Below are 22,619 nucleotides of genomic sequence, written 5' to 3' on the forward strand. Positions count from 1 at the left end.
CGGTTTGGTTTCTGTGGTGCGATCGGAAACCGGGAATCAGAGAACCCGATTCTGACCCGAGTCCGATATCCCATCGGAGGTCAGACAGGCAGTTGACCGCGTGCCTTGATGCTGAATCCGTAGTTTAAAAATACAGTGTGAATCAGATCACCAATGAGCACTGCCAAAAGTATAAAGAGTAGGTGGAAAACTCGAAACATGCTTACTATAGTGCATTTTATAAATGTCTCATACTGTTGACTGAATCCATCATACTGAACAAACGTCTTAGGAACTTTAAAGTAGGGAAACTGTAGGGAAAATACTGCTACAATCGATTCACTGGTGTCTCTTTGAGCTGCAATTATGTTTCAAGAGCTGACCAATGTACCGTAATCTGCTGATGTTTTTTTTCTTCTGGCTTATAGTTGTCAGACTTGACATGGAGATGTTTATATTTTCTAACCCTGAAACAATATTTTATTTGTTGGTAAATATTGTAAAACACAGGATTGTAAACACAATGCTTCCCTTATACATCTGGTAGCACTTTTACAGCAAAATAATAAGACTACAATATATATTAACTTTGACTCCCATCGACTTAGTGATGCTCCCAAATAAATCTGTGAAAGTTCTTAAAGAAAAAAAAAAAACAATAATTTGTAATTCATAAATAAACCTGCTCTCAAACTTCAGGAAAATCAGGAAGAATTCTTAAATAGATATTTCTTTTGGCAGATGTCAACATTTTTCTTTGTGCATTGTCTCCTCTTCCAAAATAAACTGGCACATAAAGGCCAGGTACAATTTCTTAAGTAGATACTGCTAAACCTATATGGATTCTCTTTCATAAATTACAACCAAGGTATTCATCTCAAACTTATTAGTCTTATGATTGAAGCTGTTTAGTGGCAGTACTTCTGGGTGGATGTTCTCACAAGATCACAAACACTTTTCAGGTTTATCCTGAGTGTTCTGGCTTCGAACAAAGAACTAGCAGCATTTTTTTTCTTCTCATTTTCTTTTTTTCAGTCGTAACTCACCCCCACACTCCCCTACCCCTCCAACACACACACGCACCCCCACACTCATCTACACCCCCCCCTCCAACACACACACGCACCCCCACACTCATCTACCCCCCCCCCCCCAACAAACACACACACATGCTCACACTACACACTCCCTTGCCCCCAACCAAACACACTTGCACACGCGCGCACTCCCTTGCCCGCCCCAAACACACACACACATACACACACACACAGACAGCTCACCAGCAAAATCATGTATGTCATTTGTTGGCAGAGCACTGCAGCCCCCCCTTCCCCCCCAGCTGTTGCCCTGGAAACAGGGACACAGTAACTCAGCATCAGCAGCTAGTAAACCGGTAAGCACCTTACGGCGCCCACTGTGGGGGGGGGGGGGGGGGGGGGGGGGGGGCAGGGGGGCGGGTCACCGGGTAGGCTAGGGTGACACAGCCGTTAAACACTCGTCTCAAAAAACTGATGTGGCATTTCGGAAAGCACCCGGCACACCCTGGCTGTTCAACCCCCCCACCGAGCTCTGAGATTTCAGTGCTCCTCACGTAAATACACAACACACGCATGCACCCACAGGCACACACCTATACACACGAACGCATGCACACACCCTTTTTCCTTATACGTGCAAATTTGCTTTTGAAAGACCTTTAACACATTAGGCTGGCTGGTGCATTCTGCAGCACTTATAAAGACACACTTCAGATTATCCCCCATCTGCGGAGTCTCCAGTCTCCTCTCTCCTAGATAAACACATCTTCCCTCTCCTTTTCTGCAAATGCATCTTTTTTCCTCCTTTTCAAAAATATATTTTTTGTTCTTTTTTGGTTTTGTTTTTTTTTGTTGTTTTTTTGCCAGGTCAGCAGGTCTCCCAGCATGCATAGGACATTTTTCTCACTTCCTCTAAAGGTTTCAGAGGAACACAACTGAAGAAACACTGGAAGAAAAAAAAAAAAAAAGAAAGAGGGAAATAAAAGGAAGAGGAAGATAATAAAGAATCTGATTTTACACCAGGTGAAATGTTTTGGCCTGAGGGGGGTGGGTGGGGTATTTTTGGGGGCGGGGCCTGGAGAGGGCGGGGGAGGCGGGGCGGCGGGTTTCTGGGGCGGGTCATGTGCTGGGGATGGCCCGCCCGTCCCTCCCAGCGTCGGCGCAGTAGTCCCAGGTGCGGGCGCGCTGCTGGTCGAATTCGGCGATCAGGCGCTTGATGTGGGCCAGCTTGTTATGGAGGTGCTCACACCTCTGCTTCATCTCCCTGTAGCTGGGGCTGGTCTGCAAGGACACAGAGAGAAATAAACACGTGCACACGCACACGCACAGGCACATGCACACAGACAGACACAGACACACAAAGATGCACACACACACACACACGGATGCGCACACAGACATAAACACACACACATGCATTCAGCAGTAACTCTTATCCAGAGTGATTTAAACAGCTTATGCTTTCATTATTCCCCCCATTTATACAGCTGGATATTCACTGAAGCAATTGAGGTTAAGGACCTGGCTTGCTCAATGGCAGTACCGCACCTGTGGGGTTAAAAAAAACCTACAACCTGGGTGTGAAAAAGCCGTTGTTACACTACCTCACACATTCACATGCACACAATGCAATATCTGCTAATAAACCCTAACTATGGGACAGCAGAACTTCATGAAGCCCAAAATTGCAAAGGAGAGAAAAGCGGTTTGATTGGCTTCTCAGAGTTGGTGATGGACAGCTCATTGCTAACCCACTGCATTATGGGGCTTGTAGTCAGTTACAGGCAGCACAAAGGTTACGGCCACAGCCTGAGAGGCGTGGACTACAGACGGTCACTATCAATCACGTTTAAGAGCCTTCTTTGTGCACTTACTCGTTTCATTTTGTTGTACTCCTGTAAGACTTCTTCCTGGACCTCCTGTGAATGAAAACACACACACACACACACACACACACACACACACACACACAACACACACAACACACACAACACACACACGTGAACTCTTGAACTCTGCCCCAATTTTATTTAAAAAAATGAATAAATAAAATCCTCACCCTTAGTGATAATCCCACCGTTTATAACACCAATCCCACCCTTTGCAAACTAACCCTGGCAAAAATAACCCCACCCCTTACTAAAATAATCCTGCCCTTTGTCTAAAACATCCCCAGCACTTGATAGAATAACCTCACCCCTTGCACAAATAATCAATTGCTAAAGTGACCCTGCCCATCGGTACAGTGACCCTGCCCAGCAGATACGGTAACCCTGCCCACTGGTACAGTAAACCCACCCATTGTTACAGTAACCGTGCCCATTGCTATGGCAACCCCACCCATTGCTATGGTAACCCCACCCATTGATACAGTAACCTCGCCCATTGCTACAGTAAACCCACCCATCACTAGAGAAGCCCTGCCCATCGCTACCATAACCCCAACCCCTGATACAGTAACCCCGCCCATTTGCACAGTAACCCTGCTCGTTGCTACAGTAACCACGCCCACTGCCACAGCAACCCCGCCCCACCTTGTGCTCCTTGGTGCCGGGCTGGAGCAGCTTGCACTGGGAGTCCAGCTGGGTGAAGCGGCGGGTGACCTTCTCCACGCGGGCGTGCAGCGCACAGTACTCGCCGTACTCCGCGTTGAAGTCGTCCTTGTAGCTCTGACGCTGCGTCATGGACGTCACGGCGGTGAACTTACTGAAAAACCAGACGCAGAGATCAGCAAGCGCTCTCCCAAAATTACGAATCACATGACCGAGCGCCACTCCTGTGGGGCGAGAGTAACCGTTTCGGAGGTGTCCGAGTGCACCTTTCAGCCATTTTGTGGAACGTGTGTCTGTGAAATGTGACAGAGGAATGTTTCTTATCCATTGATGTCTATTTTCACCCAGTATTCAAACGTAATGTGCTAAGCAAGAACCTAAATTAAAATCCAGAGTATGCGCAGATCACAGTCATAACAAGCCCCGAGGATAAACATTAAACCATAAAAGACACACCATAACCTGAACCTTGTACGAAAGATAGCAATGTTGGAGGGAGGGGGCGTGGCTAGGAGAGGAACCAGGATGTACTCTGCAGAGGCGGCCCTTCAGTCAGAGTCTGAAGACGGACAATGATTCTGCTGTACTGACCCTGTTCCACCACTGGGGGGCCAGAACAGACGGGCACTGTGACTGGGTGCGGTGACTATGGAAGGAGGGTCACGGAGAGGAGAGATCTGCTGAGGTTCAGGAGGTTCACCCCAAATTCAATCTACTGACTGGAGACTCTTCAGGGGGACATCACGGACATTTTTCAGGTCTTGAAATGAATTTCAGTCTTTAATCCAGAGGGGTTCAGTCTTATCCGAAAAGGGCCGGTGTGGGTGCAGGATTTTGTTTTTTCCCCAGCGCCAAGACACCCGATTCAACTAAATAACAAATTATGGTCTTCGGCCAAAACCTTGCTAAGTACAATCAGGTGTCTTAGTGCAGGGCTAAAAGAAAAACCTGCACCCACAGCAGCCCGTTAAGATTGGACACCTCTAGATTAAAGACTGAAATTCATTTCAAGAACTGAAAAATGCCCATCATGTCCAACAAAGATTTTCTAGTCGTAAAAACCGAATTTTAGTGAAGCTCCTGAAATGCCTAATCTGAAATTATGGCAAGAAGAGAGAGCTTCCCAGCAGAAGAGTAACAGGAGCCATGAAATGAGTGGAGAGGAAGATTTTACAAAATATTTCTAAAGACAAACTCAGCCAGTGATCTTCCCTGTGACTGGGCCAACAAGCTAGTTGGTACCTTGCATGGCTGTCTTTCGCAGTTTGTGTGCATGTGTGTATGTGTGTGTGTGTGTGCGTGTGTGCATGAGCGTGTGTGTGTGTGCATGTGTGTGTGTGTGTGAATGGGTGAATGAGAGACATGGTGACCGTTCGCTCTGTGTGTGTGTGTGTGTGTGTGTGTGTGTGTGTGTGTGTGCGCGCGCGCGTGAATGGGTGAATACAAGAGACATGCCTGCCGCTCACGGTGTCTGTGTCTGTGTGTGTGTGAATGGGTGAATGAGAGGCATTCATTGTAAAGCCCTTTGTGTAGCCATAGTTGCAGAGAAAAGTGCTGTATGAATGCAACCCATTCACCATCCACTCATTATGGGTCTCAGAGAAAAAGCACTGATCCAGGATCAGGCTTCCCATGCCCATATTCTGACCTCGGCCATTTTGAGCTGCCTGACCAAACTTATCTGAGACGCTTAATGGCAGAGGTTCGCACACCTGGTCCTGGGACCTGAACTGGGACATATTTGCATGGCATACATCACCATTTCTGATACGATATGTCTGGAAGTGCATACACTCACTAAGTAATGGGACAGGAAGAGCACACACTCACTAAGTAACAGGACAGGAAGTGCACACACTCACAGTAAGTAACGGGACAGGAAGCGCACACACTCACTGTAAGTAACGGGACAGGAAGCGCACACACTCACTGTAAGTAATCTGGAATCACGTCGGTGGAGGTCACCTCCATGGAGCGGACCGGAGCCTCTGTGCTTTCTGCAAGGGAGAGTCTGTTTTAAATCACCGCGGCGTGAGACTGATCAGTCGCAGGCAGAGAGGAATTCTTAATTAAGATGGGGGGAGAGGGGAGGAGGAGGGCCCTCGATAGGCTGGGCTCGGGAGGGGAAGGCGGGGGATGGGTCATCAAGCAGCCATACGCCAATCTGGGCGCCAGATGAGGGACACTTCAATTCGTTTCTGGATTTAAAAACCACCCTTCTGGATAAGTCAGAACAACCATCAGGGGGGGGGGGGGGGGGGGGGGGGAGTCAGTGCTTATTCTTTTTTTTTCCCTTTTCATTCCCCCCCATACCTTCTCGGTCAGATTTGGCGATCTTGGTGGTGGGGAGGTCCGGGCTCTCCTCCCTCTCCTTGCGCTTTTTGGACCTCTTTTTGGGCTTCTTGCTCCCGCCGCCCTCCCTCTGCTCGAGGGTGGGGGCAGAGCCGGGAGCAAGGGCAGGGGCGGGGCTAGGAGCGGGCGTGGAGGAGCTCCGTGATTGGTCCACGCGGGAGCTCTGGGCGTCGACGGGCAGGGCCTGGGTGCCGCAGCCCTCCGGCGTGCTCGGGGAGCGGGAGCTGAGGGGGAGCGGCGGGTTGGACGCTGGGAGGTGGGGGGCGGGCGGGGCGGGCTTGTCCTCCTTGGAGGGGGCGTGGCCATCGCTCGGAGGCGGGGTCACGGGGGCGCGGCTGCTGATGTGGGAGATCCGGGACTTCTTGGGCATCAGAGGGTCGATGAAGTCGCACTCCTGACCTCTCTACGAGAAAGCAGACAGATGTGTGTGAGCTTACAGCACAACACCATAAAGCAGCTCTACACACACCAGCTACACTCCAACTAGCATTTCACCAGCACAGATTTCACTAATCTACCAGATACTCAACTCTGCATTCTCCACACAGAACTCACCGGCGCATTCTCGATGCTGAATTTCGACTCTCAACAGTGAAAGTGATCAGACTCCCCACCACGGAAACCGAATCCTTCTTCAGAAGGTTCAGTACGGGTCATGACCAAAGATATGTAATAACATCCAATAATACGCCACTGTAACCCCGTTAGCAACCAGTGTCAAGCACTGCAGGAGCTCAGGATCTGGGGAGTCTATGGAATCAGTGTTTTAATTCAGTGGAAAGAGTCACTACTTTGGAGCCAAATATGAGTGAATGCGTATGAAAGAGTGAGGGACGACCCGTTCTCAAATGCTGCTCAGGCGAGCGCCTTCTTTCCCCCCCGATTTCAAACTGAACGCCGCACGGCTGGTTTTCGACGGCACTTTCACTTCTTCCCAAACGGAAAGAAACGAGGGGCGGCTGAGACGGCCGACTCCATCTCAAACTGCAGCCTGCTCCTCCTCCTGAAGACGCCCTGGGGACCCACAAGCCCGCCGTTCCAGAACATTCTGTCCGTTCGGCTGTCAGGAAGGTCCGACGCCAGAGACGTTCGGCGAGCGCCATATTCGCTCTGCTGAGTAATGGCCTCTGACTGCCGTTCAGAAGGCGCCATCGTCATCTGAGAAGGTCTTTCCGAGCGAGCTCAAGTGCTGGAAGGCTTTGCCGGACTGCAGGAACGGATTCAAACCAGGTGCAAATCCACCCGATTCAACAAACCACTGCCCTCATTTAACACACGGGGCCACCAGCCTGTGTCTGGGGTTGTTAAAGAGTGGAGTCTGGCCCTGCAGGACTGGAGATAAACATTCATTTTCTGTGGTCTAACACCAAAAAAAAAAAAAAACATCTCAGCTATTACAAGGGTGCCATAATAATGCTGCAATGTTAATGCCAACACAGACTGAAGCACACAGTTTAAATATCTCCTCGCTCTTCTCTGACAGGAGTATAGTGTGTGCTAATCCACACAAAAAATCCCAAGATTCTGGAATAACAACTTTTCTGTGGTTTTCTATACATCTTCCTTAGCCTGCGGGTCTGTGTGTCTAGGTTTTAACTTCGGGTGTGGGCATGCTGTGTGTGTGTGTGTGTGTGTGTGGAGGGGGGATTTACCTGTTGTGAAGTTGGAATGGACTCTTTTGGACTTTTGGTGGAGGGAGACTCACACTGGGTGCCAAATTTGCTGGGGTGGGAAGAAATAGGGAGAGAGAGTGAGAAAGAGAGGGAGAGAGAGGGGGGGTGAGAAAGAGAGGGAGAGGGAGAGCGAGAGAGGGATTTAGCAAAAACAGGCCTTTACAGCAGTGCATGTGTGCAGCACACATCTAGGTCTGGGGTCACACACTTGTCAATGGGGCCACGGACAGGATACTGGACTGAGGATAACCAATAAATACTTTCACATACACACGCGCACGCACACACGCACTCACACAGACACACACGCACACGCATGTACACAGACACACACGCACCCAGCAGCAGCTCACCTGGCCAGAATCTGCCCCAGCTGTTCCCGCTCCTCCTCTGAGTACCCGGGCCAGTCCCTCCGGACATCCCGGTACAGGTGGTCCTTCAGGGAGTACGTGTTGTCCTTCGGGTTCAGATTGGCCACCTGGACGCAGAGGGGATGGGCGGACAAAAAAAAGGAGGGGGGGGGGGGGGGCGTTTTTACTTTGCACCCACTGGAAAACAGAACCCTTTTCTCCGACCTCTGGACAGAAGGCCAGATGTAATCAATTAAAAATGAATTACCAGAGGAAAATAGCCGGCCCCCTCCCCCCAGCCATGAGGTTGCATAGACTACATTTCAGCCTCTCCCCCCCATCTCTCTCACACACACACACACACACACTTTTTCCAAACAAGGGGAAGAACCAAGTCCTCAAGCTGCCCGGCCTTGCAAAGGTCCGTTCATCAGTCCCTGTGCCACAGACAGCCACCTAGCGGCTACCTGCTCACAACATATCCACGCTGGACCCCCCCATACAGGTTTAAATGATTTATTAAAACTTACTCAATACAGGGAATCAATTTATTCACACATTTTAAATGAAGCCCTATGCACTTCCCTGTTGTATATTATATATTTGTTGGATTCCTGAGGCACAAATTCTAATCGGAATATCTCACATGAAATACGTCACACACATAATCCTTAACGGCAATGTCAACCAATGTAAACAACGATTGGGACAACTGTTCTGCAAATCTCACGTCAAACGTGAACATGCAACACAAATAATTATGCTACAATATCACAATGCACGCTAACATACGTTCACAAGCATATGCACACATTTCACAGGGGAATTACTAACCCTGTTGCTCAATCAGCTCAAAAACAGCAAAGCCAAACAAGGCAACCGAACAATCCCCCATCCAATGGGAACCATAAGTTGCGCAGCTGCATTGTGGGTAAGCCGAACGGTGAAACCGACGGATGTAGAACAGCGCTAAGCCCCTTGGCCCAGTCATGTGAGATCCGAGTGTGCATGAGAGGGCGGGACGGAGAAATGCAGGTGCTCCAGGCGCCTGTTTAATTCGTACAGTGCCGCGCCCCATCCCCGGGACGTTTTGAATACACGCTTTGTACCAAAGGCTTAGTCTTTTCACAGTATGATGCGTATGTGAGTTTCTTATCGTCTCCCCCCTTTCTTTCTTTCTCCCTCCCACCCTCCTTCTCCCTCTCCCCTATATTTCTCCCCCAATCTTTCTCTCCCTCTCTCCCCCCATCTTTCTCCCCATCTTTCTCTCCCTCTTTCCCCCCTCTCTTGCTTACTCTTTTTGGTTTCCGGTTCCATTCCCGGTTGTATGAGGGTTGTCCTTTCATTCCTTCATTTCGCTGCGTTTGGGGTTGTTTTTGGGATTGGGTTTCGGATGTAAGGCGATAATCTGATCTGCATGTCGGTTGTTGTAACAACATGTTGTTGTTACTTTAATGCCCTTTGTTTAATGTTACACTGAATAAAGGGCTTTTGAAAAGTCAGAAAGTGCCTCCCTCCACCCCTCCCCCTGCCCCACCCCCTCCCCTCACCCCCCTCACCTGCTGCAGAGTGCTGCCCAGGTCCTTGGGGTTGATCTTGTCCCGCTGCAGACGGGCCAGCACCGCCAGCTTCTTGTGGGGCCGCAGGGCCAGCAGGTGGACCACGCGGTCGCGGTAGCGCGCCTGGGACACCGGCGGCGGGTTCGGGGGACCCTTCCGGAGCAGGGCGGCCGGGTTGACGGGCGTGGAGCGCTTCCGCTCCGGGACCAGGTCAGAGGGGGAGGAGGACGGAGCCGGCTTTCGGAAAGGGACCCTCTTACCTGGGCACGGGGCGAGAGAGGTTAAGAAAGAGGAGGAAAAATAAATTATTTTATTATCGCACTTCGTAATATTTCCCCTGCCCATTTAACTTAATTTTCTTTACTTTTATTCACTCATTTCTATTGCTACTGTATTCATTGTTATTTCTTCGGCAACACCGTTATATACCGTCATGTCAATAAAGCATTAGTGAATTGAACCGAACTGTGTAAAAAATGAGTCCCAAGTGGCTTTTGTAGGTTTTGAAAACTTTAAAAACGGCCAAAAACCTGTTCTCCATCCATTCCCATGGAGCCAGACCTGGGTCTCAAATTCAATTGAAAAGAAAAATACACCACTGACGCACGACAGAAAGATCAGGTTTAACCTGAGAATCAGTATTCAGCAGTTAGACAGACCCACTTTAAGCATTCCAGTGGGGGGGCCCATTTTTTTTAAAAAAATTACCGGCATATTCTTGTGGACAAAAGTGGAAACGTAATATGAAATCATGCAGCATACCCGAGGGTGTTTTAGGGTTTCAAAGCAAAAAAATAATTAAAAAATGCCACTCCCGCCCTGAGCCTGTCCTGCCCAGAAGATGGTTAAACACAGCTTGATCTGTCTTTTTGGAAACTCTACCGGTTAAAAAGCTGAATTTAATATTTTCTGTGAGATTAATTCGTCCCTCTCACACACTTGCTATACTCTGAAGTATTACTTGCGTACATACTAATGGTTACAAAAGGGTCTAAATTAATATTTGTCTCTCACTGAGCAGCTGTCTTCAGCAAAGCGTTTTACTTTCATACACTGGCACCCACTGCCACCCGTTCTGCCATATCAGCCAAACACAGTCAATCTCTCACCGATTCTCCAATAACCCATAAAAACACATCCCAAATTCCATGCTGCACTTCAAAGCAACCCTAACCCTCACCTCTCCCAAAAAAAGCAAAAAAAAAAAAAAAATGTATAAAACGAGTTATTAAATAAACAGAAACCAGGACGGTCTGTTGGACTGGAGAGTCAGTGGTCTGGATTCCAGACTGTGAGGTCCTGCATTCAGGGATAAGGCCACAGCCTGTACGAATGGGATACTCCACGTCCTGGATTGAATAATCCAGTTGGCACGTTCCCCCCCCCCCAAAAGTTGAAAAGGCATGTGGCTTTGAACTTGGCTGAAACCATCACAAGCACATCTTCCCCAGCTGCTAGGGGGGAAAGATCCCTCGGGTGTGTGTGTGTGTGTGTGTGTGTCTGTGTCTGTGGGGGGGGAGGGGGGAGGGGTTGGGTTAAGCTGGTAACAAGCCAGTTGGTAAACTCAAAGCGGGGGGAGTCCCTGAAGTGGACTCTGTGTCAGAGGGACTATAAAACAATAGAACACACAGAACCCAGTGACCCAGTCTTCAGAGTACATCTCAGAGGCGTGCGTCAAGTCCCTATGCTCTGCATTAGCTTCGTTTTTTTTTTTTACATTTAAACATTTGTAGCTCTTGCACAAAAATACAAAAGGATCAATAGACCTAAGCTTTTTTTCATTCAAAGGCTCCTCTCTCTCTTTCTTGCTTGCTTAGAGCAGTTCACCAAGAACCTCGCATTTTTCCCTCACCACCTGCGTCTCTCTGTAAATCACTCTCAAGTAGCCAGGCGTGAGAGGCAGACTTGACGTTAGAATCAATACATTACAACCACTAAGCAGATGCTTTTATTTACAGTGACGCACGGCAGTGTCAAAGCAACAAACGGCACCGTTGCATCAGTGTTACTCACAAAAATGCAGCATCACTAAGGCCCATAGGCCCATTTATAATCAATACGTTAACCTAACAAACAACTATTTGTATTGTAATTAAAAAGTGCCACTAAACAGATAACCCATCAGTACACAGCTGTCTAAAAGGAAAAGCACAGAAAGAAAGACGGAAAGAAAGAAAGAAAAAAGAAAGAAAAGAAAGCATAAGAGGTTTGGCAAGGGGGGGGGGGGCGGGGGGGTACTTGCCTGTGGAGGGGCCGTCGGCAGGCTTGGCGGGTTTGGTCTCCCGTTTGCGCATACCCACCTCAGCCTGTGGGGGGCGCTGCGGGGGGTCGTGGGAGCTAGAGGCACAGAGCGTGATCTTGTCCTGCACCACACCCATGCAGGACAGGAGGGGCACGTCGCTGCTGGGGGGGAGGGGGGTGGGGGGGGGGGGGGGGGGGGGGGGAAGAGAGAGAGAATGTGAAACTTGGTTTGAATCAGGTGTCTGTCATATTGTCACATAATATAAGCCTGCAGACGCTGTGGCCCTCCAGGACTGGAGTTAAACCTGCAGACACTGCGGCCCTCCTGGACTGGAGTTAAACCTGCAGACACTGTGGACCTCTTGGACTGGAGTTTGACACCTCTTCTTTAAACCACCAGTAGAACCCCTGCTCTCATATTACACACACAGAAAGATTTAAGTGTTTCAGACATGCTTTTGGCCCAGGTCTGATGTGTGTACTCAGGGTTCAATATTAAGGTTTTTTTTTTTCCAAACTATAAGCACACCTTCCCAGATATAGCAAAGTTTACCTAAAAACCCAAAAGCTAATAATTAACGTATTACTTATTACATATAATAGAATACTGATAAAATGTCAGAAAAAGTACACTTATCAACATTTCTCTTTTTTTTTTTTTTGAAATCCATGTAGCTGAATGTTCCAGAGCTAGCTATTCAGCTCATTTTCAGCTATTGAGCCAATTTTCTTCAGTCATCACAGGGAAAGTAAAAGCAGAAACTACTACAGCTAACACTACCGTCTACCAACTAGCTAGCTAGATTGTCAAAAACAAATTTACCGGATAACCCACTAATGTTATCCTATCATTAACCCAGTTACCGGAGTGCAAAATAAAGACAGTGAAAAATGCTGACCATTTTACATGACAAAGCACTGTTTACCATACAGTACACCAGTTAACAACACTAAGTTTAGAGTCATCCTTAAACAGGGGCGAGACACCACGTGAGCGAACAAGAGTTGGCACTGCATTTGGAAAGGCTGTTTCTGGTCAGTTGCGTACGCTAGTACGCTACATGTCACAATGACACTGCGCTTTCAAGGTGCAGTGTCACTGTGAGAAGTTAACATTTTTTTTGATTAGTCAGTGTTTATTTATTTATTGTTGATTAGTCAGCAAGCAACGTGACCCGCTGCCTCCCGTCTCCCACACACACGCAGGCACACACACACACAAGCATGCACGCACACACACACACACACACAAGCATGCACGAACACACACACACACACACACAAGCATGCACGCACACACGCACACAAACACACACAAGCGCATGCACGCACACACACACCACGCACAAGCGCGTGCATGCACACACACACAGGCGCGTGCACGCACATGCACACACAAGCACGCGTGCACACACACAGAGGGTGGTGGTGGTGGGGGGGGGGAGTGTCGGTGCGGGGGGGGGGGGGGGGTGCAGGGCATGACGGTCCGACTCTTACCCCGAGACATCCTGGCGCACGCACTCAAAGCTTCCCTGAGGGCCGTCCTTCCCGACTCGGGACACGAAGAAGTCAAAGGAGGCCGAAGCAGAGGGGTCGTCCGCTCGGGGAATCCTCACGCTCTGCAGGGAACGAGGGGAGACAGCCAGTGAGAACAGAACGCACGCGCACACACTCCCCGTTACCGAGGCAAGCCCATATCAGTACCCATGAGCGTCTCTGTTACAGAGAGACTTTCTCCTGCCAGCAGCGCAACGCCATAATCACTCACTGCTAGTTACTCTGAACTAATGGCAGTCCATATTTTTAATGAAATGTGCAACAATGATTCCTTGTTATTCTGTCAGCTGTAACAGTATTTCGATTGCATGCCACATTGTAGAATGCAATCTCTGTGAAAATAAATAAAATAAATTTAATTAGATCTTGGATTCAATGAGAAAACAATTACTTTCACAAACACTTAAATTAAATGGACCATACCAAATGTTGGTCGATGGTTCACTCTGTAAATTTGGTGACTGAAGGGGGAAGCACATATGGTTTTCATATGGCTGCCAAATTGTCTCCAGGACAAAAGTCTAATCTGGATGCATTTTTTCCACAGACAATAACCACTGCTTATAGTAATGATAACGGGGGGGGGGGGGGTGTTCGTATAAGCCTGGTTAATGAGAGAAAGAGAGGGGCGGGGGGAGAGAGAGAGAGAGAAAGAAAACAGCACACTTCATGTGGGGTGGGGGGGGGGGGGGGGGGGGTCGTCCCGTAGCAGTAGCCCAGCTGTGCTCACACAGCTCTGTATTAATAGACACAGAGACTGAAACTAAAGCTGTGGCAAGGGTCAGAGGTCAACCCTCCGCTTTCACTTTCACACAGTCATCAGTGTGGGGGGAGGGGGGGGGGGGGGGCGCAACAGCCCGCCAGCCGCTAAATATAATCAGCCGCTAGCACTGCACCGTACTGCTGCTCTAAGAATCCCTCCTCGGCTTAAATTAGCCATTACCGTCCAATTACACCACTGTCTGTGCTCACTTACAGGCTGCTTAATTTAGCCTACGACAACCAATTAGACTAACTACACGGGAGTTATTAAAATGGGAGAGCTGCCCTGAATTTGTCTAAAAGTGGGTGGGTGGGGGGTGGAGGGAACTTTACTCTTCATGTTTTTAAATTCACAATCACACTCTCAACAACTCATCTCTCTCAGAAAAAACGTGCGGTGTGTTTAAACTGGCCCATGCAGCTGAGCTCCAGTCAGGATGGCTAACCCAACATGCATCAAACTCGATTCTCTGAGCTTTGCGGGTGGGGGGGGGCTGGGGTGACCAAGAGTCAAACTGCACAGTGCCTTCCGGGACCAAGGGACAGCGAAACCATCATCTCCTCAACCACCACTCCTTCCAGAACTCCCAGAAGCAGTTTTTTCTTGTTTTTAAATGCAAATATCCCCTGCCCGTCTCGGTCTCCTGCTCAGATGAGCTTAAACACCTGGCGGGACGTGCAGCTGTTCTTCGGTCTCCTGAGAAACGTACACCTAGCATGCAACTGCACAGCCGTCTTTGGGTACGAACAGCCCAGACATGCAGGGACACAAGTAAAACAAAATACAATGGAAAGAGAGAAGCCCGTTTTACATGTGGAAGGACTTTATGCTCTTATAACCAGATGCAATGACACACCCACTGTCAAAACTGCGTCCAATCAAACAATACACCAGCTGGCCATGTGTTTCCTACGGTACCGAACTCGGTCAAGACACACCGGAAACGAAGAGGAACCAACTTACCCCTTGTTGCCCCTTGAACTGTATTGTTGGTCTTGAGGACAACGCATTCTGAAGGGAATGAAGAGAGACAAGCACAAGATATGTAATACCACACCAAAGTTTGAAGTCTGTGTACTTTCCATTACACACGTCAGCAGTGCCAAACCCAAAGTGTCTGGCAGAAATGCCCAAATCCTCCCAGAGTAAAGAAAGGCGCAGAATTCAAAGCAGGAGAGGAAAGCTCAGAAATTAGTGGAATTAGCACAGCGTGGGTCGTCCCAAGAGCCTGGGTGTTCAACACAGGGTCAGTGGCCCCCCGGGGGTACCTGTAAGTACAGTAGGCTGTCCCCGGCCAGACGTGAAATGCAATGAATATATATGCAGATTTTGGAAAATATTTCAAAATATAACCCTCTTTAACTTATGATAGGGGTCCCCTTGGTGCCTTTGAGGCTGGGTGGGGTAAAAAAAAAAAAAAAAAAAAAAAAAGGTTCAAAATAAAAACCAAAAAATAAATAAATTTTTAAAAAAAACAAGAAAATGTTTAAAAATAACTTCCTCACAGAGCCCTTCTCACCCTGAAAGCCATCAGATCCTGTAATTTACGCGCGGCGGCCGGTCGAGGGTTCAAACGAGGGTGCGGTGTGTTTTTAAACTTGGCAGGAGAGAAGGGGGACGTTTGCAGCCTCTTCCTTGGCCGGTGTTCATTATGGTGAAACGGGGGGGGGGGGGGGGAACGAAAATTCCTACCAACGGAAAGTTCTGAAGATTCAAGGAATATTTTTATTGTTTTCTCCCCCCAACTGAATGAGCTGAGGCACTAAAAGGCACACAGGCAAATGACAGTGCTGGCTGGTGTCGGGAGTCCTAGAAAGAAAACCGGGCCTTTCACACAGATATAATCAGCTCAATGCTCCCTGAATTAATTCCCCCTTCAAAACTCCTCAAACTTCAACTGGTTCCCATACAAATTACTCACAATTTGTCCCCAATACTTCCTTTTCCCCACCTGTCATTGACTCTCATCCCTTTTTTTTTTACTCAAAAACTTCACCCACAAATTTTGTCGAATACCTTACATTTAGGAGTGAAACTTCAAGTATGGCAACCATGATTAAGATCACAGCCCTGGCGGAGACCGATAATGGCAGGAGGATCATGGGAAAAGGCTCAGCGCTCCCGTCAACCAATGGTGTCGCTCGAGAGGAAGGGGGGTGGGGACAAGCCCAGCTAAACCTGCCAAATAGGCGTTATTATTGCAGGAGTGGTGCTGGCTTTCAGGTAGATTAAGGTGGGGGTTAAAAAAAAGAGTCTGGCTTCCATTAATTTGACGGCAGGGTGTGCACAGCTGGAACAGAAGCACCTCTATCCAAACTTTACTGCTAATACTTATGCCATTTTAAAAAACGACTATTATTATTAGTACTGGAGATACATTTACTTTCCTCAAAGTTTATCTCCCTGCATTTGGAATGTCCACAGTACGTTTTAGAGAATGTTTCTCCGAACACAGAATTACGATAATGGTTAACAGAGATCGAAAAAGATAAGAAAACTATTCACCAGCAGGCAAGGCAGAATCAGCTGACTACGCAAAGCTGAACAGAGTTACCGTTTGATGCCAAAAGCGCTTTTATTCTGAATGAAAATCGGGCACAAGCTGGGACAAAAATGCACAAATGAGAACAGATGCAAATTTTCTGCCCCTGCTGCACTATCCAGGATATTTTAACGAGACAATTCAAGCCATTCCTTTGCACCTTTCAGAATGTCACTTTCATAAACCGGAACCCAAAAAAAAAAAAAGACCCGCGTTGTGAGCAGCTTGACCTCTGACCTTGAAAGCCTACATTCTTTTGCTTTGCTGACAAGCTGTCTAAATCCACAGTGCTTCAAAGCCCAGTGTCAAACGCAGGCCAGCGTTTGCTTACGCCAGAACGAACTGGCGGCATCCTCAGAGTTCTGAGGCACAGAACTGGGTGGAATAAGAACTCTCTTTGCCCCCCCCCCCCCCCAATCCTGGTTAAATAAGGGAATATATGACACAGCACTCCTCTGTTTGGAGTTGTTCGATGATAGCAGGTGAGATTAAATCCCAATCCAGCCCAATCCAGTTTCAGTGCTGCGGGCAGGGACAGTTTCCTGTGAAGAAGCTGGTAAAACAGGTACTGACTCACAGTACAGAGACATCCAATCTGCACCCCTCCCACCCCCCACCGCACATGCACTGCACATATAGTCTCTCACTTTCCCTCACTCTCTCCTGCTCATACCGACACACACACACACATTTTCTAAATCAGCAGGAGGAGCAGGGTATTGCTCACACTTCCCAGCAATTTGGCCACTGCACAGCCCAGTGTGTGTGTGTTTGGGGGGTGGGGGTAGGGGGGGTGGGATGACAGTAACAGCCATAACACACCCTGCCTGCCCAAATCAACAGCACCCCCATCCCCCCCCTGCCCCCCGCCTCCCTCCCTCCTGGACCTCAGCCACCACCATTACCGCAATATCAGCCCATTTCCAGTTTGGCCTAATCCAGTTATGATTCCCGGGCTTCGTCTTGGTTTGGAGACATTTTCGATCCTTGCCAAGAGCACAACAGGCAGTGTATGAGCTGGCAGTTCTATTGACTTGGCCCCAGCTGCCGTTTACTGAATCCAAGTGGAAGGTGCACGGATGTAGACCCCATTCTTCTTAATGCCCCATAACCCCAGCTACACAAAAGGCGGCACTTTTTTTTTTTTTAATTAATTTTTTTTTTAAGCATTCAGCAGCTGATCCTGGATCAGAATAAAAACTGACACTAAATGGGCCGGGGTATGACACAGAGTGAGGAGGCTGACCCCAGATCAGTGGCTACCTAGAGCCAACTCTGACCTCACATTCACTTAGAGCCCCGACTCACACCTGGATTTAATTACAGGTTGTGTCACCATAGCACCGAGTATTTGCATGAGCCTCAAACTGTCAATCAGGGAGTCCTGTTCGATTTACAAACCCGTTCCTGAACCCGCATTAAATTTTCAAAATTAACTGGAAAATTACAAAGCCATGACGACTATAATATAAATGGGTTTTTTTAAACACCAAATTCATATTGTTGATAAGCAGACAGAAACATGTCAGCATTGTATAAGAAGTTTAAATAACTAAATTCACATTAAACAAACTTAATTTAAGCATGTTGTGACAATGAAGAATTAAGCTTGAGAAAATGTTTCATGAGTCATAACAAGCCTATTCCCGTTTTGGAAACAACCATCAAGAATACAGATTCACAAATAGGTGACAAGAGGAAGATGCTCTAGACAAGTCATTTCCAGTCTGTCCATTTCTGTACTTAGGCTTAGGCGTAGCCTAACTCTACCAAGAGATACACCCGCAAATTTGTAGGGAAAGTTGTCAACATCTACAATGCATACTGTGTGATGCACACAGCACATGCATGACTCCATAGGTTAAAAGTACAAAAACAACTCAAGTTTGACTCACGTAACTACAAGCAGGTAAGCCAGAAACAAAGCCGACACTGTCTCCTAGTTTGCCACAGGGTATGTGACCTGAACGAGTTCCATGCGGAATTTTAACACCTAAATTTCCATCACCGCCACGCAGGGTACGCTAATAAAACGCACACGTGCTGGGGAATGTTCACTTGACATTACAAAAAGGTAGTGTTCCCTTAAATAGTTTAGGCGACGAAAAAGCATTCACCTCCCCTGGCAAAGATAGATGACTCGTTGACGGGAAAATATTACATCTAGATGCAAATTGGGCAAACACAAATTGCAAAAGAAACAAACATGGGATTGGGTCTGCGTGCCGCGTATTGGAACAAGAACAAACATGTTACATGTAATTGCATCTGAAATAGAAGTGTATTTATTTGAAGTCTAAGGACAAACCCACAAGTAGGCCGCAGTAGCTATACTCTATAAAAAACCAGGTATACACATTTCCCCAGTGTCCACAACCCTGAAACGCTAATGATGTCATTTCAATTTAGAGGTTCCGGACGCGCGTTTAAAAGCGCATTAAACTCAATGGAGAACAATTCAGTCGAAGTGGCGATACTGCCACTTCAGTCTGAAAGGCTCGGTGATTATACGACGGTTGCAAGCGACCCAAAACCTAATTACCCGGACAATTCAGCACAAAAAGATGGAGCCAAATTCCATTAAAAACTGTTACCCAAACAAAAGCACCATATGGCAGTCCTACAGTGTACCAGTAAGCATACAGATGAGTCATTTCATGACCATTTTGCAGGGAAAGGGCTCAATGGAGGGCACTTGCTTACATCGTAATTATTATTTTGATTTAGCCAATCCCAAGGGAATATTGCAGAGCAGAAAAACTCACCTCGTTCAAAATAAATAAATAAAATATTATTGTTGTTATCATCATTAAGCTCCATTATACAACCCGTCGGTGTTATATTTAAGATAAACAGCCTATAACCCAAAAAACAAAGACCATTTTTTAAGCTTCCGTAATCTATAATGCACTTGTTAAATAACTTTACATTTAACATTCAGCCACAGTAGGCTATTTTATTCGATAGCTAAGCACAAAAAGTTCGTAGCATAGTTTCTAAATGTAGGCTACCCAGAATCGCTGTCAGATGGGGAAACTAGGCCTACATTGTGGGACTATTCGACTCTACTTCTAGCAAAAGAGTAAACGTTTACATTAGGACTACACCAAATGAACGCTAATTACTAATGCTAAGTTTTACTGTAGCCTATGACAGCTTTTAACGGGTGCATTATTGAGCAAGTATTTCGGAGTACATTAACTTTTGTGAGAACAAAGTGTCAGTAAAATAGTAAATAGGATATATCTGCACTCTTAATAGAATAGGGGTCTTAGGTAACGTTGGACTACCGAAAGGAGAACGTTATTTTTCACCTCTATTAACCCCGTCCAAACCTCACAATCAGGCTTCTAGTTCACGAGAATCAACTGAAAAGCAATGCCCATTTACAGCGCACAAGAGGAGACGCTCACAGCACATTCTAATGACGCGTGCTGCATTTTTGGGCTTGACGTTCGTGAATAACCCCTGATCTGTCGGTCAAACTGGGTGGTTTAATCCCAGTGCTGATAGGCTATAGCACGTAATGTTAATGCTCAAACTTTCTAAAACGTACATTCAGATGTTTAAATACTTAGTAGTATGTCATCGTTTAAAATAGACGCAAAATATCTGTAGTTTCCATACTGCCAACACATAAGCACTCTCGATTCGTTAGCTTGCAAGCCGAATGAGTTAGCAAACGAAGCAAATCATAACACACAGAAGAGCCGAACAGCTGATTTTTAAAGTAGCTTTGCCGACGCTGTAGTTCTAGTAAGAAATGCAAAAACTGCTAAGGAGAAATGTCGATTAAAACTCCCCAAACCCAACTTATTTTTTAGGTCCAAATAAGACCTGACGTTACACGTAAGCTAGCGCTTTCTAAAGGGCGACGGTTAGAAAATTAACGTCAATTATTTGACAAAATATACATGGATCTCGCTAAATACGTAGAATCTGACCGCATATCTAGACATCTGCAACATAAACTGCAACAATGGCGAACAACGTAGACGAAAAAGTAACGAACAGTTTTGTGTCTAAAAAGGTAGCCTGTCCTGGACTGCTGCCAACACAGCCCAGAATTAGCCAACAAGCTAACTAAGCAAAAAAAAAAAGAAAAAAGAGAGAGGAAAAAAAACTTTATTCAGAAGCTACAAGCTACTTTACAGCGATGTCACGCAGCTTTGCAAATGTATAAGAAAATATGTGCTTATTATAAAGGCACGGGACAGAAACGGGTTAGTTTGAAAGAGTAAGCACTACGTGTTCGATTTGGAGAGGTAGAACAAATGTTCATTTCATCCTGGAATCTGCCAGAAGCCTGCAATCTGCTGAACAAACAGTAGTAAAGCAGGTCGCTCGATCGTTATTAGAGTTGTCTTTCAAAGAAGCAGCAGTATCGGACTACCCAGGGGGATAGATTAGGCTACAACTGCAATTGATTCATCTGCCAACTTAAAACTTTTACCGTACATTCTCTCTCCATGCAACAATGATATAGCCACGTTAATGGGTGACATTACTGCTGCTACTACTCGTAATAGCATATCAAGCTGGCAACTTTATTTTACTTATAAGCAAGTGGAAATTTAAATGACCACAGCTGTGTTGGTGGTAGGTTAGCTTGGAAAATTAACTTGTTTGGGGGGTATCCGTCGGAATTAGATGGAACATTGGACAGTTTCGAAAAGGACCTTCACATTTATATAAATAAATGAATTGTCCGCAAATGTATTTTTATATGTAGCCTATATATACAAGGATACAAACACTGTGTGACAAAACACCCACCATTGATTCCCCAGCCATGACAGTTTTGGCGTTAATCCCAGCGAAGTTTGCAGCAGTGTACGTTTTTTTATTTTAATGATTATCATCATATATCACTCACCTTAGAGTTTTGGTAATTCTTTAACGCCCTGTAAACTGTCTCGGTCAGTTTCACGTGTAACACGGAGGTCGCGGTCCCATCGCGACCGCAGCAGCTCACACGGTACCTCCCCTCCTCCGCGAGCGCCGCCATGACTATTTCCCCTCCACCATAGTCCCTCTGAGCAGCGAACATGCTGCAGCTTTACCGAGGCTCGAGCGCGCAGGCGAGGGTGGGACTTCTGCTTGCGCTGTCTCACATTTCGCTCTCCAATTGGCTTCTATTTTCTCTTTTTAACTACTAAAAGTTAAGCATTTTTTATCATGGCGTGGCACTGTGGTTTTCTCCTCTGCCGAGTTTGTTGCTGTGTATTAAGGAAAGCGCACGTGTGATGCATGTATAGTTTAACTGAATGCTATCTAAATATTTTGAATTTCATTTGACGTCAGTAGAAAAACTTCCTGATTTGTTGCTGACAGTATAAACAAACAGCATATCCCACCCATTATAATTTCGGCACGTCTAATCCTAAACCTATTGGTCGGTTTATTTATTTATGTCAGTCTTTGGGAACCTAATTATGAAAATGAATGAACAGGGTATGATTTGAAGAAGCCACTTGGTAATTTTCTGTAGCTTATTCACAAAGCTTTCCGTTCCCATTTTATTATTATTTGAACTTTATAGAGCTCCGTTATGTTGTCAGTGTCACTTTATGTATTTAGCATTATTCCAGTAGCTTTAATCACAAGCGGGGCCTTGGCTAATGCAGTGGAAACTATGATAACGTGGCATGATATGATAAGAGTAGAAATGCAGAAAAGAAGTTATAACCCTTCAGTGGCTTGTAAGCTGAGGCATAGCAGAACTGTTCCTCTCTACAGGGACCCAGGGAGCTCTGAACAGAGGACATTTTGTCTGGTTTACGGTGCAGTGTCCAATGGGGCCTGAGTTCAACTGAGGCGGTCATAATACGCATTCCCCTCTCCACTCAAAGAGGCGAATGAGAAGCCTCTTAGTGGCAGCCATGAGTCCAGGGAATTGTTATTAAATAAATGTTTTTGTATACAAAATCAACGGTGAAAAATGTAATACTGAAGCTGTGTTTCTGGTGGCACCTTCCAGCTGTGTGTCATGTGAGGCCAGTCAAACACAGGGC

General features: G+C 46.7%; 1 protein-coding gene across 3 annotated transcripts; it reads right to left on the reverse strand.

Moving 5' to 3' along the window:
- Positions 1-1,662: 1,662 nt before the first annotated feature.
- On the reverse strand, positions 1,663-21,889 carry ell2 (elongation factor for RNA polymerase II 2). Of its 3 annotated transcripts, none has more exons than XM_035389696.1 (12): positions 21,482-21,889; positions 15,027-15,074; positions 13,241-13,362; positions 11,745-11,905; positions 9,503-9,762; positions 7,947-8,071; positions 7,573-7,642; positions 5,882-6,323; positions 5,499-5,565; positions 3,551-3,722; positions 2,891-2,926; positions 1,663-2,297 (listed from the first exon to the last, which is right to left on the reverse strand). In XM_035389696.1, the coding sequence occupies exons 1-12, from the start codon at positions 21,653-21,655 to the stop codon at positions 2,136-2,138; spliced, it is 1,839 nt and encodes a 612-aa protein (XP_035245587.1). In that variant the 5' UTR covers positions 21,656-21,889; the 3' UTR covers positions 1,663-2,135. The 3 variants fall into 3 exon arrangements, with proteins under 3 accessions (XP_035245587.1, XP_035245586.1, XP_035245585.1); XM_035389695.1 differs by having other exon boundaries at positions 2,891-2,935; positions 11,745-11,902; positions 21,482-21,888; XM_035389694.1 differs by having other exon boundaries at positions 2,891-2,935; positions 21,482-21,888.
- Positions 21,890-22,619: the final 730 nt, after the last annotated feature.

Source organism: Anguilla anguilla, chromosome 14, assembly GCF_013347855.1.
Source record: "Anguilla anguilla isolate fAngAng1 chromosome 14, fAngAng1.pri, whole genome shotgun sequence".
Classification (NCBI taxonomy): domain Eukaryota; kingdom Metazoa; phylum Chordata; class Actinopteri; order Anguilliformes; family Anguillidae; genus Anguilla; species Anguilla anguilla.